Raw genomic sequence first — 15,003 nt, forward strand, 5'->3', positions numbered from 1 at the left:
CACTATATCTGGCAATCCATGGATACAGGCAGTGAGGGAGCCTTGAGCTTTTGCTTATGCGGAGTAGATCGAAGCGCAAACAATTGTACTTTCTGAAGCGTGGCATGAGCGCGGTGTCGCCGATCCCATCTGAAGCGTGGCATGAGCGCGGTGTCGCCGATCCCAACTGAAGCTGAGACAACTTGACGCCAGCCACTTACCTCCATAGCGACTTACGGTGCTCGTTAGCTTCGGACGACACACGGGCCTATGATCGCGGTTATCGATAACTACCGTTATGATGTATGTGATAAAGTCCAGGGAAATGCCAAGAGAGAAAGAACTAGCGGTGTGATGCTAACTTCTGCGATAAGATGGACGCTCGCAGCTGCTCATTAGTTGCAGAACCCCTGGGCGGTTGCATCGTACGCGGCACGATAAGTAATTTCAGCCTCTCTTGACGGTAATTGGGCTCAGGGCGAAGAAAAGCGCAGTCCACAATCGCGAATTCCGCGGGCTAACCCCCAACCAACAAGCTATCCGACCCACAACAGCTCCTTATAGGCTTCGCGACCACCAACTCAGGGCGGAGCAGCTGGAGCAACCGGTTCTAAAACCAAGATTGGAGCCGATTACTGTAGAAGCACGTTTGACGTCAAATTCGTCAAATAAGGCCCGTCTCGCCGTTAAATACCGACGATCATACCCTGAGTGGACATGGGATTGGGCGATGAAAGTGACTTGTGCTGTGAATATCTCGCTAAAGGCCAACTATGTGGCTCCCATGCGCCATAAGCAATGCTAGCCTTGAGCCAGCTCCGGCCAACGTTGGCAATGCATATGCATCCTTCGTTGTTGGCGGTCTCAAACCCTTGATACCCACTGTATCGCTGGGTTTGACATAAAAGAGTACGGCATGTCAATCTTGGTTCTTTCATGTCGCGTCAAGCATATCACTATGTCACTATACCATTATAGGCTGTCGATCTTAGCTCGCGGCTGGCTGGGGGGATACCAGATAATAGAATGATCACAACCACTCCAGAGGCTAGCAAAATTGAAACTGATTCCCGATGCTTTTGAAATTCGCCGGCTTGATGGCTGAAAAATATGACTGCGGGCTGCAATGCGCTACTCTTCTTGGACGATGTGGATAGCCTCAGCCGTGGTTAATTGACCAGCTCACCCAACGTCGCGAGCTAATCGTCAATGGCTCATTTCGTAGTAAATATAAAGTCCAATCCCCGAGGGAGTTGTCCCTTGCCTTGGAGGTTTCAAGCCAGGCAGAAGTTTCATCATTACCGGGGCACATTCTCTCACACTCTAGATCATGGGTTCTTTAGCACAGTTGGCGACAGACTCTGATGACATAGCAGTCATTGGACTCTCATGTCGGTTTCCTGGAGGGGCCTCAACGACAGACAAGTTCTGGAACCTATTGTACAATTCAGAATGTGAGCAGAAAGGCTGTTAGCTAAGAAGGTTGGCTAATCGCACATTTCCACAGCTGCCTACACCGAAGTTCCCAAGTCGCGGTTCAATGTGGATGCATTCTATCATGCAGGGGACAAACTGGGCACCCTTCGATGTCGCGGAGGCCACTTCCTTGACGGAGACATATCGGCCTTTGATGCTCCATTCTTCAACATAACAGCACAGGATGCAAAGGCCATGGACCCGACAGCGAGGATGTTGCTCGAGGTTACTTACGAGGCCTTGGAAAATGCCGGACTACGACTTCACGACCTGGCAGGCAGTGATACAGGATGCTATATTGGCTGCTTCACTAGGGATTGGCATGAGCAACAGATAAAGGACAGCGAAACTGCTCCCATGTACGCTGGCACTGGAACTGGATTCTCTCTACTCTCCAACCGTGTGAGCTGGGCATACGACCTTCGCGGACCCAGCATCACTCTGGACACTGCGTGTTCTTCTAGCTTGGTCGGTTTGCATCTGGCATGCCAAAGCCTCAAATCGAAAGAATCCAAGCTCGCCATAGTGTGCGGCGCCAACCTCATCCTTAGCCCGGACTTGGCAATTTTTCTCTCGAATCTTCACATGTTGTCCAAAGAAGGCTTGTCCCGGTCCTTTGCTGCTGGTACGTCCGGATATGGCCGAGGAGAAGGCATAGCCACCCTCATTCTCAAACCTCTGGCAGATGCTGTACGTGATGGCGACCCAATTCGAGCTGTCATCAGAGGGACGGGCGTCAACCAAGATGGGCACACCACAGGAATTACGGTGCCTAACAGTGACGCTCAGGCTGACCTCATCTTGAGCACGTACTCGGCTGCAAAATTAGATCTTTCCGAAACCGCATATTTCGAAGCTCATGGCACTGGCACAGCAGTTGGCGATCCGCTTGAACTGGCTGCAGTTGCTCGAACATTGGGCAAAGCCAGGAAGCAGGATAATATAGTGGTTGGATCTGTGAAATCGAACATCGGCCACCTTGAAGGAGCAGCTGGTCTCGCGGGCGTCATCAAGTGTATCTTGATGCTGGAAAGGGGCACGATATTACCCAATATTCATTTTGATCAGCCAAATAGGCGCATTCCATTCGACGACTGGAAGATAACTGTACCTACGTCGGCGCTTCCCTGGCCACAGCATCTTTCAAAGCGAACGAGTGTCAACTCATTTGGCTATGGCGGTACGAATGCCCACGCCATAATTGATAATGCAGAAGACTTTCTCCGTTCTCAGGGTTGGCATGAGATCTCGCAGGGATCTGGCAAAGAATTTCCACGTAAACGCCTTTTCGTGGTCAGCGCACCAACAGATGCTGGACTGGACAGGCTACGCAAGCAATTTTGCGAGTACCTCGACTCGATCAAAGCCGATGCAGAATTAGCTTACATGACTCGGTTGGCCTATACTCTTAGCCATCGCCGGACCCGCTTTGACTGGAAAGCTCACGTTGTTGCTTCGACCTTGAAAGAGCTCCGGGAACAACTTTCGGCTCCCTCAATTTCCGCTTCACGTTCAAGCGCCACCCCGCCTGCTTTGGCATTTGTTTTCACCGGTCAAGGCGCACAATGGGCACGCATGGGTGTGGAGTTGATGCAGCTGCCGACCTTTAAAGCGAGTATATTTGACGCTCAGGCGTATCTGACATCGATTGGCTGCGACTGGTCACTAATTCACGAGCTTGAACAGAGCCAGTCAAGCAGCAATATCCAACTCGCCAAATTTAGTCAACCAATCTGTACGATTCTTCAGGTTGCACTGGTTGACCTACTTCGACACTGGGGTATCTTTCCTGGCGTTGTTCTCGGCCATTCTAGTGGCGAAATAGCAGCCGCATATGCCTACGGAGCTCTCACCTGTGAAGATGCGTGGCTAATCTCGTATTGGCGTGGCAAGCTCTGCTCTGAACTTAGCAACACTGCTCCGGAACTCAAGGGCTCCATGGCTGCAGCAGGTCTGTCGCAAGCAGAGGCCTTAGAACATATTTCTCGCATAGACCCAGCCCACGGGAGACTGGTCGTGGCGTGCATCAATTCTCCAACCTCGGTAACCATTTCTGGTGATGAAAGTGCCATGGATGTCTTGGGTAAGAAATTGAAGGAGGCTTCGATTTTCTTCAGAAAGCTCAAAGTCGAAAACGCCTACCATTCACACCATATGCAACGGATAGCTGCTCAATACCTAGAGAAAATATCTGGCCTGCAACCCAAATCGACACCGAGTCAGGGCGTGACAATGGCCTCGAGTGTGACCGGGCAACGGGTGCCGCCAGGGGACCTTGGGCCCGAATATTGGGTTAGGAATCTCGTCTCACCAGTGCTTTTCCTCGACGCTGTACAGACATTGTTCACAGCTTCTAATGAGAGGCGGCGACGCGCACGCACCACGCACTCAACGAACATCAATATCACTGTCGAGATTGGTCCACACAGCGCTTTGAAAGGACCTCTGCGCCAAATCCTCCAGGCCCAGGATATCTCTGGTGTCGACTATGTCTCTGTGCTCACTCGTGGAGATGACGGATTGCAGTCAGCTCTTGATGCCGCAGGAGCGCTGTATGACAAGGGCGTCCCGGTAGATCTGCTCCATGTGAATGACATCGTATCAAAACCAAAGGTTCTCACCGACTTACCACCCTATCCCTGGAATCATACACTGAAATATTGGTCAGAGTCGAGACTGTCTCGAAATTACCGAAATCGGCAGAACCCATATCACGATCTCATTGGAACTGTAACGACGGGATACAACACGCTCGCGCCGACATGGAGAAACATCTTGAAGACTTCGGAGAAACCTTGGCTGAGGGATCATGTTGTGCAAGATACGATCCTCTATCCCGCCGCCGGCATTTTGGTCATGCCCATTGAGGCAATGCGCCAGCTTGCAGACCCAAGCAGGCAGATCGACAATATTCAGTTAAAGGACGTGAGGATAGGCAAGGCTGTCGTCGTGCCTGATGATTCTACTGGAGTCGAGGTTACGCTTCAACTGCACCGCCAGAAGGCCGCCAACTCTTCATTGTACCAGAACGAATGGTGGTCGTTCACAGTTGCCAGCTGCACTCCAGATCAAGAACCAGAAGAGAATGCATTTGGCATGGTGAGTGTCAGGTACACATCAGACAACGTCACATCCTGGCCTGCAACGCAACAGGCAAAGAAGATGCTTGAATCGGAATATCGCGCGTCATGTGCCCAATGCACTCATCACGTGGGACCGGAGGACTTCTACAAGACGACCCAGCAAGCGGGTCTTAACTATGGGCCAGCATTTCAAGGCCTCACACAGATTTGTACTAGTAAGCGACGATGCCACTGTATCATTGCTATTCCTGATACCAAGGCAATTATGCCCGAAGGCATTGAGAGCGAGCACTTGATCCACCCGACTACACTCGACATTATCTTCCATTCTCTCTTCGCCGCATTGGGCGACGATAGATCTCTCAACCTTCAGACAGCTGCGGTACCCGTGTCGTTTGAGCAGTTGACCATCGCAGTCGCCAGCCTACCTTCTGGCGCCGGAGCGACGTATCACGGATTTTGTACCGCACGGAGGGATGGCCCGCGAGAGATTGTGGCCGACATATGTTACTCCGATCAACAGTGGGATGGGCCCAAAGTTCACATTCAAGGAATTCGATGTCGAGAATTACCACGTTTGAGCTCGACTGCTTCTGCTGACTCACTAAAAGCTCCCCTCGGCACGTTGGAGTGGAAGCCTGATATCTCACTCGCTGGGAGCGGTGCTTTGGACGGCATTCTGAGCAAAACCGCCACGTTTCAAGAGGGTCTGACCAAGGTGAGGATCTTTCGTGCTGGGCTGGTCGGCTGACAGGCGAACTGGATATCCACTAACAATCAATTTGTCCAGATTATGGAACTGACTATACACAAGAACCCAAAACCGTCGATCTTGCAGCTCAGAGGAGTTTTGCCCTCTTCTAATCATTTGGTTCCACTTCTCACGGACACTCATAACATAGGAGAAACCTACTTTGAACGATTCGCGTATGTAGACTCCGACCCGCAAAGCTTGCACGAAGCGAGGCTGGCCTTGGAACCGTGGAAATCCAAAGCTTCATGCATCGAGGTCCCTGATGGTGCAGAGTTGCCAGGCGAAGTCCTTCCAACAAAATCATTCAACGCTGTCATCGTGTGGCCAAAGGCTGGATCAAGAGCTACAGGGGAGCAGGAGAAGTCGAAGCTGAAAACACTTCTTCAGGAAGGAGGCCTTCTCATATGCCTCAACCCAGGAGTGGCTGTAAGGACTAAGTATGTATCATTTGCGTTGCATATGTCCCTGCAATCTAACGTGGATAGCGACGGTGATGCAGGGCTCGCACGTACTGAAGGGCTCACCCTCTTAGGCCACACGATATATCAAGACGAGACCACCAGCTTGACATTGACCGTGGAATTGAGATCAAGCGAAATAATACCACCGGAAGGCGTATGTATCATTGAGCCCGTAACGACGTCGAAGCGCACCGAAGCACTGTCTCAGGCTTTGGATCTCCAGCTCTCAGAATGCGGTCTGCCGGCAGTGAGGTACAAATGGCCTATCGAGTCCGCTCAGATAGCTCGCAAACCCATCATCTCTCTGCTCGAGGCTGAAGATGCCTTTTTGACCGAGTGTTCATCGGCAGATTTTGGCGCCATTAAGGGGCTCACCTTGCACTGTGGCTCGTTGCTCTGGATATCTGGAGGAGGTTTTCCAGTGGCTGGGGCCCCTATGGGTTTCATGCGGGTCATCAAGAATGAAAATCCTAACCTTGATCTCCGATACCTGGCCTTGGAAGACTACATGACAACATCAGATCTCGGGCAATTAGCAGCGAATATACTACGGGTGGCTTTCCGGCCTACTGTTGACAGAGAATTCAAATTGATTGCCGACCAGATCCACATCAGTCGTTGGACGGAAGACGAAAAACTGGGGCAGATGATTAAGGATAAAATTCAGTCCCCAACCACCATGTTATTGGCAAAAGGTGTTCCGTCTTTACAGCTACACCGATCGGTGGCAGGGAGCGCAAGCTACTTCACTGCGACAGCAACCGATATCGCAGATCGCGTCCTGGCTGCTGACCAGATTGAGGTAGAGGTCAAAGCTTTCAAGCTCAGGTGAGATACTTCGAATTTCGTCCGATGTTTGGAGAAGCTAATTATCCATAGTGACACCGAGAGCTCTGCGAAGGAATTCAGTGGCACTGTCAAGACTGTTGGAAGTTCGACGAGTCGTCTCCGTGTTGGTGATCGCGTGTTTGGTTGCCAGGTAGGGCCATACAGAACTACTTATAAGATCTCCGAAAGCCTCTGCCACACGATCCCAGAACAAGTCACTTTTGAGGACGCAGCAACGTGGGCGATCACTCTTGGAACAGCTCATAAGAGTATCTTCAGCACGGCTCAGATCCGACAACACCACAAAGTCCTCGTCCAGGGGGCAACATTGGTTGGCGTAGCCGCTATCCAGCTAGCCAAAGGTCTCGGAGCTGATGTCCACTTGTCTGTCAAGAATAACTCAGAGCGACAGCTGGGAAATGCGTATGGTATTCCAGATCATCAGATTTTCCATGAGGAGGATCCAAATCTGCAGGTGAACCTGATGGCTATTACAGACAAGGCCGGCTTCGACACAATCTTGGTCACGTCCGCGAACGGTGAGGATCTGGCCACACTTTGGAAGTGTGTCACTGATGGTGGTCATCTCATCAACACCGTCGGTGGCTTCGTCACTGGTGCTTTGGATCTGGCGCCATTCCAGAAGGGTTGTCATTATTCACAGATCGACACGATTCATGATCTTGAGACCAATCCAAAATTGGTGGCTGATACGTTGAAGAACCTGTCAATTTTCGTAAAGACGCAGTCAGTCGTGGTAAAGCCACATCTAGAGGTGTTTTCAGCGGCCAAGGTTGCGGATGCCTTGGCATACGTCCAAGAGCAAGATGGTCCACATGAGGCTATTATCACGATCAGCAACAGTGATGAGATTCCAGTGAGCCCTGACGCCAAATCACCTCTGAGACTGAAAGGTGATGCAACATATGTGATCACCGGCGGCACAGGTGGCCTTGGACGTAGCCTTGCCCGGCTTCTGTTCTACCATGGTGCCAGAAACCTGGTTTTTATATCTCGTTCAGGGCTTAAGTCAGGAAATGCACAGACTCTCGTCGATGAGATGACCGCTCTGGGGATATCGGTCCGCGTGTATGCGGGTGATGTCTCGGACGCCGATCGCATGAAAGAGATAGTGGCCTCATGTTCTTCGGAACTCCCACAGATTCGAGGAGTGATCCAGTCTGCGGCGGTGCTGAACGATGCTATCTATGAAAACCTGACTTACGAGTCGTGGCGTGAAGCCATCAAGCCCAAAGTCCATGGTTCTTGGCTTCTCCATCAGCTCCTCCCCCGCGACATGGACTTCTTTGTCATGCTGAGTTCGATTGCGGGTGTGGTTGGTAACCGAAGCCAGGCCGCTTATGCGACTGGAAACACATACCAAGATGCATTGGCGAAATACCGTCGAGATTTGGGCCTCCCTGCTGTTTCCATTGATCTCGGTCTCATGACTGGAATTGGATTAATTGCCGAAAGAGGGGGCTTCACCAACCTTCGCAAATCCGAAGCTGTTGCTCTGAATGAAACCGAGCTCCACAGTATTGTCCGATCGGCCATAGTGGGATTCTATGGTGACTCGAAAGTTCCACCACAGCTTGTAACAGGACTTCCTAGCGGCGGGATTCTGCATCGACAAGGACTTGATTCCCCCTTCTACTACGATGATCCACGCTTCGCATTCCTTGAAAAGCTAGGGCTGGACCAAGCTATCGTTGAAATGGGAGGGACACCCGAAGGATCAGATACAAAATCAACCCTTTCATCTCTCCTTGAGAAGGCAAAGACCCTAGCGGAGGCAACGAATATTATAACCGCTGCCATATGTGCTCAGCTGGCCAAAGGCTTACAAACCACAACGGAGAATATTGATCCAGAAAAGACGATCCATTCGTATGGTGTGGACTCATTGATGGCTGTGGAGATTCGAGGCTGGATTCTGCAGCAGATCAAGGCTGATATTTCCTTGTTCGAAGTGTTAAGTGGACAGAGCATCTCGACACTGGCAGCTAAGGTCAGTTCGGCTTCAAAGCTGGTTCCCGCAGGTCTGGAGTGAAGGTGGTAAATAAGAACAGACTACACGGTCAGGTAGCATATTACAAGAACAGACACAGACTGTTTGCGAATCGATCGATTGTTGGTCTCCAAACTTGAACGACAGGTCCTGGCGCGGAACCTCGGGGACCGTGGCGATAATACCGGGCCCGCTGAGCGATCATCGTGTCTGCTACATCCGCGAGTGTTAGAGACCTCCAGCGATCGTCCTCTTGTAACGAGAGATAATTCTGGGATGGAAGCCTCTCCTTTCGGCAGACGCTTCTTTCAGACCCTCGCAGAGGACTGTGGAGATGTCTTCCTCGAACCCAAACAGTGTTTAAAGTGAAATAAATGAAGCTGAATTTCCTAACTGCTACGGAACAATACCTAGCCGGTAAAGTTGTCGATGTAGGTCTTTTCGGCATGGGCCAGCACCGTCGGATATACATCTTTAGAAGCCTGGGAGCCCATCCAGCAATCCAAATGGCCATATCCATCAAACACCTCACGCTCATAATCCTTCAGGGCGAAAACCGCGGTTAGGGTCGTGAATGACTTGTCTGTGCCTTCCGGGCTAAAGACCACGTTCTCGCCTCCTGAGATAAACAAGATCGGCATGCCTTGAAGACACTGCAAGTTTGCGGGCGTGACCAGCGACTCACGATTGTTGTTCACCACGTAGCCGTGCGTTCCTGTAAACATAAGCAGTTCGAGGGCACGCATAGTGATCCCACCGAGGAACTTTGACAGGTTGTCGTGCGTGGCGGCATTGAGGCGCTTATGTGTCCATAATCTTGTCTTTTGTCAGCCAAATGCAAAAGCCTTTGACGATAGAGGCAATTCTCACCTTCCGAAAACAAGATCTGCTCAGCGGCAGACAACGCTGTTGCATAGCTCATGTGCCGAACCGACGGGGTAGAATCACAAAACCTGGTTGAAAAGCCGCTGCACTAATGTGTCGTTCTCAGTTGAGATGCAAGAAAACCAATTCCCGGCAAGGAGCCGATAAACTCGGGTAAGCGGCACCGGCGAAGCTGCCTTGAGCTTGTTCACGGTTCCTGCAATCGGATTGAAAAAGACTTGAGATGTGGTCAGACCTTTAATCCATGCAGACTTGATCGTACCGTCGAGCAAACCCGCAGACAAGGCGATCGATCCCATACAGTGTGATATGACGTAGATAGGCTGCTCTGAGCAGTGGATTCGGTGGATCTCTTCGAAAGAAGCCAGAATATCAAGCCTCGCATCATAAGCTGTGTAACCTCTCTGAGCATTGGGAGTCTTGCCCATCCAGTGGGTCACACAGAAAACCTCGTAACCAGCGGCTTGAAAGTATTCGACAGCATTCGTCTTGATGGTGGGAAGGGCGTAGATTTGATGATCTACGGCGGCTCCAGGTATCATTAAGACAACTTTCCGGGCTCCAGAAAAAGAAGCAGTAGGTGTCTACCAGAGAAGAGTTGAAACTATGTTGTCGATCGACGTGAGTGTCTGTCACGAGACACTGTGATTGGCTAGAATAGCCTTACCTCTAGTGCCTCGGTGAGCAAGGACCAAGATAAGGAAGCGTATCACTCAGCATAGCCGAGGGTACACTTCCTAGGCGGCGTGAGGGTACAAGAAGAGGTCCCCTCCCGAATCGAGTGGAGACGACTTCCTGGCTCTTCAAGCGATGAGTCGTTGTTACATAGGACTGTTCAATAGACTACGTTGCATCAACTACCTCTTCGCAGGGCTATCCTCAGTGAAGGTCCTCACAGTGTCCTTGTTTTGGCAGGAGGCCTCTTGTTGGTGTCATAGCCCTCGTACGTTGTGGTGGGAAATTCCAGCCAGCCTAGTGGCCCTAAAAAGTTCGACAAGACTTGTTTGGTGAAGAAGGTCAGGAACTTGCCCGTAGAGGATGCTCGTGATAGCAGTGACGGGCCGTGTGAAGCGAATGTTCAGAGCTGAGAAATAAAGTCCTGCGGCTCAATGTGTAGCGTTCCCTTGCCCAAAATCTGGTCTCCTTTACTCAAGGTGACAAAGAGGGTCGAGGTTGCTCTTCAAGTTTGCAGTGGATTGAATGCAACGGATCGGTTCACCACTTTATAGCCACGAAAGTGAATGACTTCTCCTCGAGTAGATACCATGTCGAAGTCGTATGTCAAGTTGGTAGTATCTGGCGTGCACTTATCCTTGATGAAGAGGTTGAACTCACCGCGAAGGACCATAAACGGAGACCCAGCTAGACCAGCGCAGGTAAACCTCCCAGTAAGCATTGCCGGGTGATCAGATCGGCCAAATACTGACACGGTCAGTTACCCCTAAAAAGCGATAAGTGAAGACCTTACATTCATCGATATCCCAAGCATGACAACTAAGGAAGAATCTTGCCGTGCTGCCGGCTGCCCGAGCTGCATCAGTCGCGAAGGTGAAGTCTGATGTGATATTGCCGGTGTCGACTTGGTCCTGAGTATTGATGAAGCCAGTCATGACTTCAGTAAACTCAAGGCCCTCAGCTCCTGACTCCGTCGCCACGCGGACAACACGCTCGGCCTTGGAGAGCTCTGCACCGGCGGGTTTCAGACGAGCCGTGCATCCGAAAAGGTCGAGAGTCCCTATACATGTTATTAGGACCTGTGAATTTCTTGGTGAGGACGTATGCAGACCGTTTTGAGTTACGAGATCTATACTCAAGCTGTTTCGCTTCGCCACAGCTTCGACTGAGTGTTCCGCGAGAGCAGTGATGGTGGCGAAGGGATTGACGCCGAGAGCAGTGGGAAGAATTGCAGCGTCTACCACAACAAGTCCGTCATACGCATCACTACCTTGGCCTGTGAAAACTCGACCAAGCTGATCCACCGCCCCGTACGACCCCGTCCCGTTACTGGAAATAGCTGCTCCGCCCATGATGTGGACGGTTATCTGCCTCGTCAGAGGGAACTCTAAGTCATTTTAGAACGACTACTTACCTCTCATTCTCCCAGTGCCGCGAAGAAGGGAGAATTGATATAGGTCCCGCCGAAGGCGTTGGTCATCTTCGCCAGGAACCCATTCAAACTCTTCACGTGGTCGCTCCGTCCCACACCGAGGAAGTTCAAGACGGGTCTGTTATTCCTCCCCAGTCTCATGATGGCTTGATTGCTGTCATGCGACATTATCAGATACATCTGGGTCTTTTCCAGGCTTCCCAATGAGGCATATTGATACAGCCTGCTGTGTTGACGGGCGAAGAAATGAACCAGCATGTCTTTCATTGTGTAATTCGTGGGAAAGATCTTTCCGGGAAGTAACTCCAGCATGGGCTGAACAATAGATACGAGGGCCTCTGTTATGGCACCTTCTTCCACCACGAATCCATCGAGCGGATTCGGCTGATCGCGGCAGTCAATCACCCCTGTGATAGTTGGACCAATAGGCTTATCAGGGTTAGGGGTACCTCTGCAAAACCCGTTCGCTTCATAGTCGGTGTTGTACCTAGGAACTTAGTCAGCTCTCCCAACTAAAGACTTTTGGTATGAAATACCCGAGTGCGAGGATGTCGACGTTGCCGCTTATATCCTTTCCGACTCTGGAACTCATTTCCAACCCCATGGCTTTGCTACGAAGAAGTATTTCGGTGGTGCCGAGGGACCCAGCGCCCATGAAGACGAATTTCTTAGCATACACCCACATAAGATCGTTGTAAATATTGTCCCTGAACAAACGGCACTTAACCCCATGCCAGGCAAAGAATATCAGATAGCCTTCTTGCGTCGGGTGCTTCTTGATATACCTAACCTCGCACTCGCAGAAGCTTGTGAGGTCAGTCAGTTAGTCGCTCTCAGAAGGAGGAGAAGAAGACTATATTCGGCGCCCCAGTTCCATGCGTCACTTATATATGTGACAAGGGTTGAAGATTTGCTACCGTCGTTGACGCCTGTTCTGGCCATACCAGTGAGGGCACTGGCTTGCATTTGCTTAGGTCAGTCAGCAAGAAAGATCTATGCAAGCTTTGGGGCACTCTTATCATACCACACCGGCATAGTTAGGTCCGTTCTCAAATCTAGTCGTCTGTGGTACTCTATAGAACTTCTCCTGCAGGCCCAGGAGTTCTGCCTGCTTCTTTAGGAGCTCGAGCTTCAGCAATGGGAGAAAGTCCTCCGGGTACTGCTCAGGCTGGAGCATCTGGGCCGCTCGTTCGTAGTCTATCGCATCATGGTGAGATCCTGTCATCTTCCGCTAGGGAGGTGAGAGTTACACTCATCCAAAGCGCGGGGCTTTCTCAGATCGTCCGGCCACTCGGGAAGGCTCATGGTTCCGTTGTCAGCTTTCAGGAAGACATTTGCGTTGAGCAGACTAGTGCCCCCAAGACCTTCGTGTCATGATTAGCACCAATCAACGTTCGTCTGCACATGAAACTGACCGCTCGCCACAAAAGCATTCTGCCCAACTCTGACGACCAGCTGATACAGCTTGGTTGGATCGCCAATCTGCACCGGAGTGCCTGGCTTATCGCCGGGAGCAAACAATCCCGAAACGCTAATTTCTGGCGTAGCTTGGACACGATTCGACGGATACTCTCCAGCTGTCTGATGTTAGAGTATTCCAAGAGAGTCCGAACAGCACTTACGCCATCTCTCCCTGCCGCGTTCAAGAACACAGACAGATTGATCGGCACGGGCCATTCTGGAAGCTGCCACTCCTCCTTCGTAACCCGAGCCTATCACCACGACATCGTAAGTGTGTCATAGCAATTCCAGTGTCCGTGAAATGTGTGGGAACTTGTTTCCTCCACGGTAGTCACATGCCTCGAGCTTCGACTGAACCCTCGTCAGCGGCCCGCAAGGCTGAGTGGTCCCTACTCGATAGGGTGACTCCGGATAGCAAGAGGAAAGGGAACCGTTCGCTGCACCAGTCAAGGTCGATGGTAGATCCATCTTCCACATCTACCTCGGAGACATTCTGAGATTCTTTGTCCATAGGCAATAGCTGATTGCGAAAGCGTAAGTTTGAAGGTGTTGGAGAGCAAATCAACGTTCAAAACATACATTGGCAACACATGCGTTACTATAATCAATTTCTAAGTGTGGGAAGCAAGGAGATAGGAGATACTCGCCAAGTTCGTTTATTACAAGGACAGAGCGGTCCCTGAACCACATAGTGTGTGCGTGCTAGTGTCATTCTTAGCACTACTTCTTCCATGAGCTGACATGTGAAATTGATGCAAAACAACAAAGCCCTCTTACAGCTTTGGTCTTCTGCTGAGGGCAGCAGATGGTTGATGCACAGGGCATCACAGAGAGGAATAACTTATTGAAAAGCAAATCGCGGGTCCTGGTGCTGAGCTGAAACTGGTTGGCCTCTAACACCGTGTTGGAGCGGAAGAAGATGCAGCCAGACCTCGGCGCGTCTCCACTTCTCCCGGCGTCTGCTCTCCCCATTTGTGCCTCCACACGCCGCAATAACTACATAGCTACATCCGGCACGGTCTGGGCAGTACGAGGCGTGTCTTGGCGACTTCAGCTAAGTCAAGTGGCGTCGTGCTCGGCCCTGAACAGCGTTTTCGGCGTCCTTCTTTTGCATTTGACATGTGCTCACTTACACTAATTACAGTTTCAAAGGGCCAGTTATGCAGACAGACAGCTGATGACCAAGGAGTATTGTTGTATTTTTAATATTTTGAGAACGACACGCTCTTTCAAAGCTGTGCACCGACGGCTGTTCGGAAGTTCCAAGCCTTTGTCATGGCCGACAGGGACATCAATTTAAAGAAGGGCTGAAGTGAAGATCTCGAATGTGCTCTGGCTCGTGTCTGATAGTATCCTAGGGCTAACATTAGTACTGCCTGAAGTAGAGACATTCGCTGGTGCCTTGATAGCTGTGATATCGAATCCGAATTATTCAACCAACAGTTCGAATATAGCAAGCCGCCAGTGAGTCTTGGTCATTCTTGTCCAAGAAAAGTCTCATAAATTCTTAGATTGGCTGGTTTCGAGCTTCTGTTTCGGCTCTCCTTTCTTTAATTAACCTGATGTTTAGCTTTCCGACCTTTCTGAATACTCACAAATTAGCGACTCACCCAGCCATCTTCCCCAAATAGGCCGAAGCCTCCGTTATAGCTAAACGACTGGCGGAGTGCCAAGACCGCATTATCTCTGCCTCTTACTTTCTCGCCATCCGGGGAACATCGGGATTGAATCTTTGCAGTAAACAGGGTCTCCAGTGTTTCACCGATGAGGATTGTCACAGTACTTGCGTCGTTGGCCTGCCTTACTAGGGCTGGTACGAGCAATGGCTATTCAAGATGGATATGGCAGTCGAAGACTTCCGGTCATTGCTCTGCGCTTTCAAGATTTCATATATGCGTCTTGATATTGACCAGTGATTTGAATACGTATGCAGCCGAAAAGACTTTTGCCTGTGGACA

At 50.8% G+C, this 15,003-nt stretch overlaps 4 protein-coding genes across 4 annotated transcripts; 1 reads left to right on the forward strand and 3 right to left on the reverse strand.

Annotated features, from left to right (window-relative positions):
* Positions 1 to 1,309: 1,309 nt before the first annotated feature.
* Positions 1,310 to 8,634, forward strand: PV08_09991 (uncharacterized protein; the record flags this gene model as incomplete). The annotated part of the gene is made up of 4 exons (XM_016384306.1): positions 1,310 to 1,433; positions 1,487 to 5,256; positions 5,293 to 6,581; positions 6,633 to 8,634. 4 exons carry the CDS (start codon positions 1,310 to 1,312, stop codon positions 8,632 to 8,634), a joined length of 7,185 nt encoding a protein of 2,394 aa, XP_016232929.1.
* Positions 8,635 to 9,002: 368 nt separating this feature from the next.
* On the reverse strand, positions 9,003 to 10,019 carry PV08_09992 (uncharacterized protein; the record flags this gene model as incomplete). The annotated part of the gene is made up of 2 exons (XM_016384307.1): positions 9,003 to 9,408; positions 9,541 to 10,019. 2 exons carry the CDS (start codon positions 10,017 to 10,019, stop codon positions 9,003 to 9,005), a joined length of 885 nt encoding a protein of 294 aa, XP_016232930.1.
* Positions 10,020 to 10,657: 638 nt separating this feature from the next.
* PV08_09993 (uncharacterized protein) lies at positions 10,658 to 11,504 on the reverse strand (the record flags this gene model as incomplete). Its single annotated transcript, XM_016384308.1, has 3 exons — positions 10,658 to 10,899; positions 10,946 to 11,212; positions 11,264 to 11,504. The coding sequence occupies 3 exons, from the start codon at positions 11,502 to 11,504 to the stop codon at positions 10,658 to 10,660; spliced, it is 750 nt and encodes a 249-aa protein (XP_016232931.1).
* A 65-nt stretch (positions 11,505 to 11,569) lies between these two features.
* PV08_09994 (uncharacterized protein) lies at positions 11,570 to 13,261 on the reverse strand (the record flags this gene model as incomplete). Its single annotated transcript, XM_016384309.1, has 7 exons — positions 11,570 to 12,071; positions 12,121 to 12,343; positions 12,439 to 12,553; positions 12,609 to 12,781; positions 12,835 to 12,948; positions 13,000 to 13,161; positions 13,207 to 13,261. 7 exons carry the CDS (start codon positions 13,259 to 13,261, stop codon positions 11,570 to 11,572), a joined length of 1,344 nt encoding a protein of 447 aa, XP_016232932.1.
* Positions 13,262 to 15,003: the final 1,742 nt, after the last annotated feature.

This window comes from Exophiala spinifera (genome assembly GCF_000836115.1).
Source record: "Exophiala spinifera strain CBS 89968 unplaced genomic scaffold supercont1.7, whole genome shotgun sequence".
NCBI lineage: Eukaryota > Fungi > Ascomycota > Eurotiomycetes > Chaetothyriales > Herpotrichiellaceae > Exophiala > Exophiala spinifera.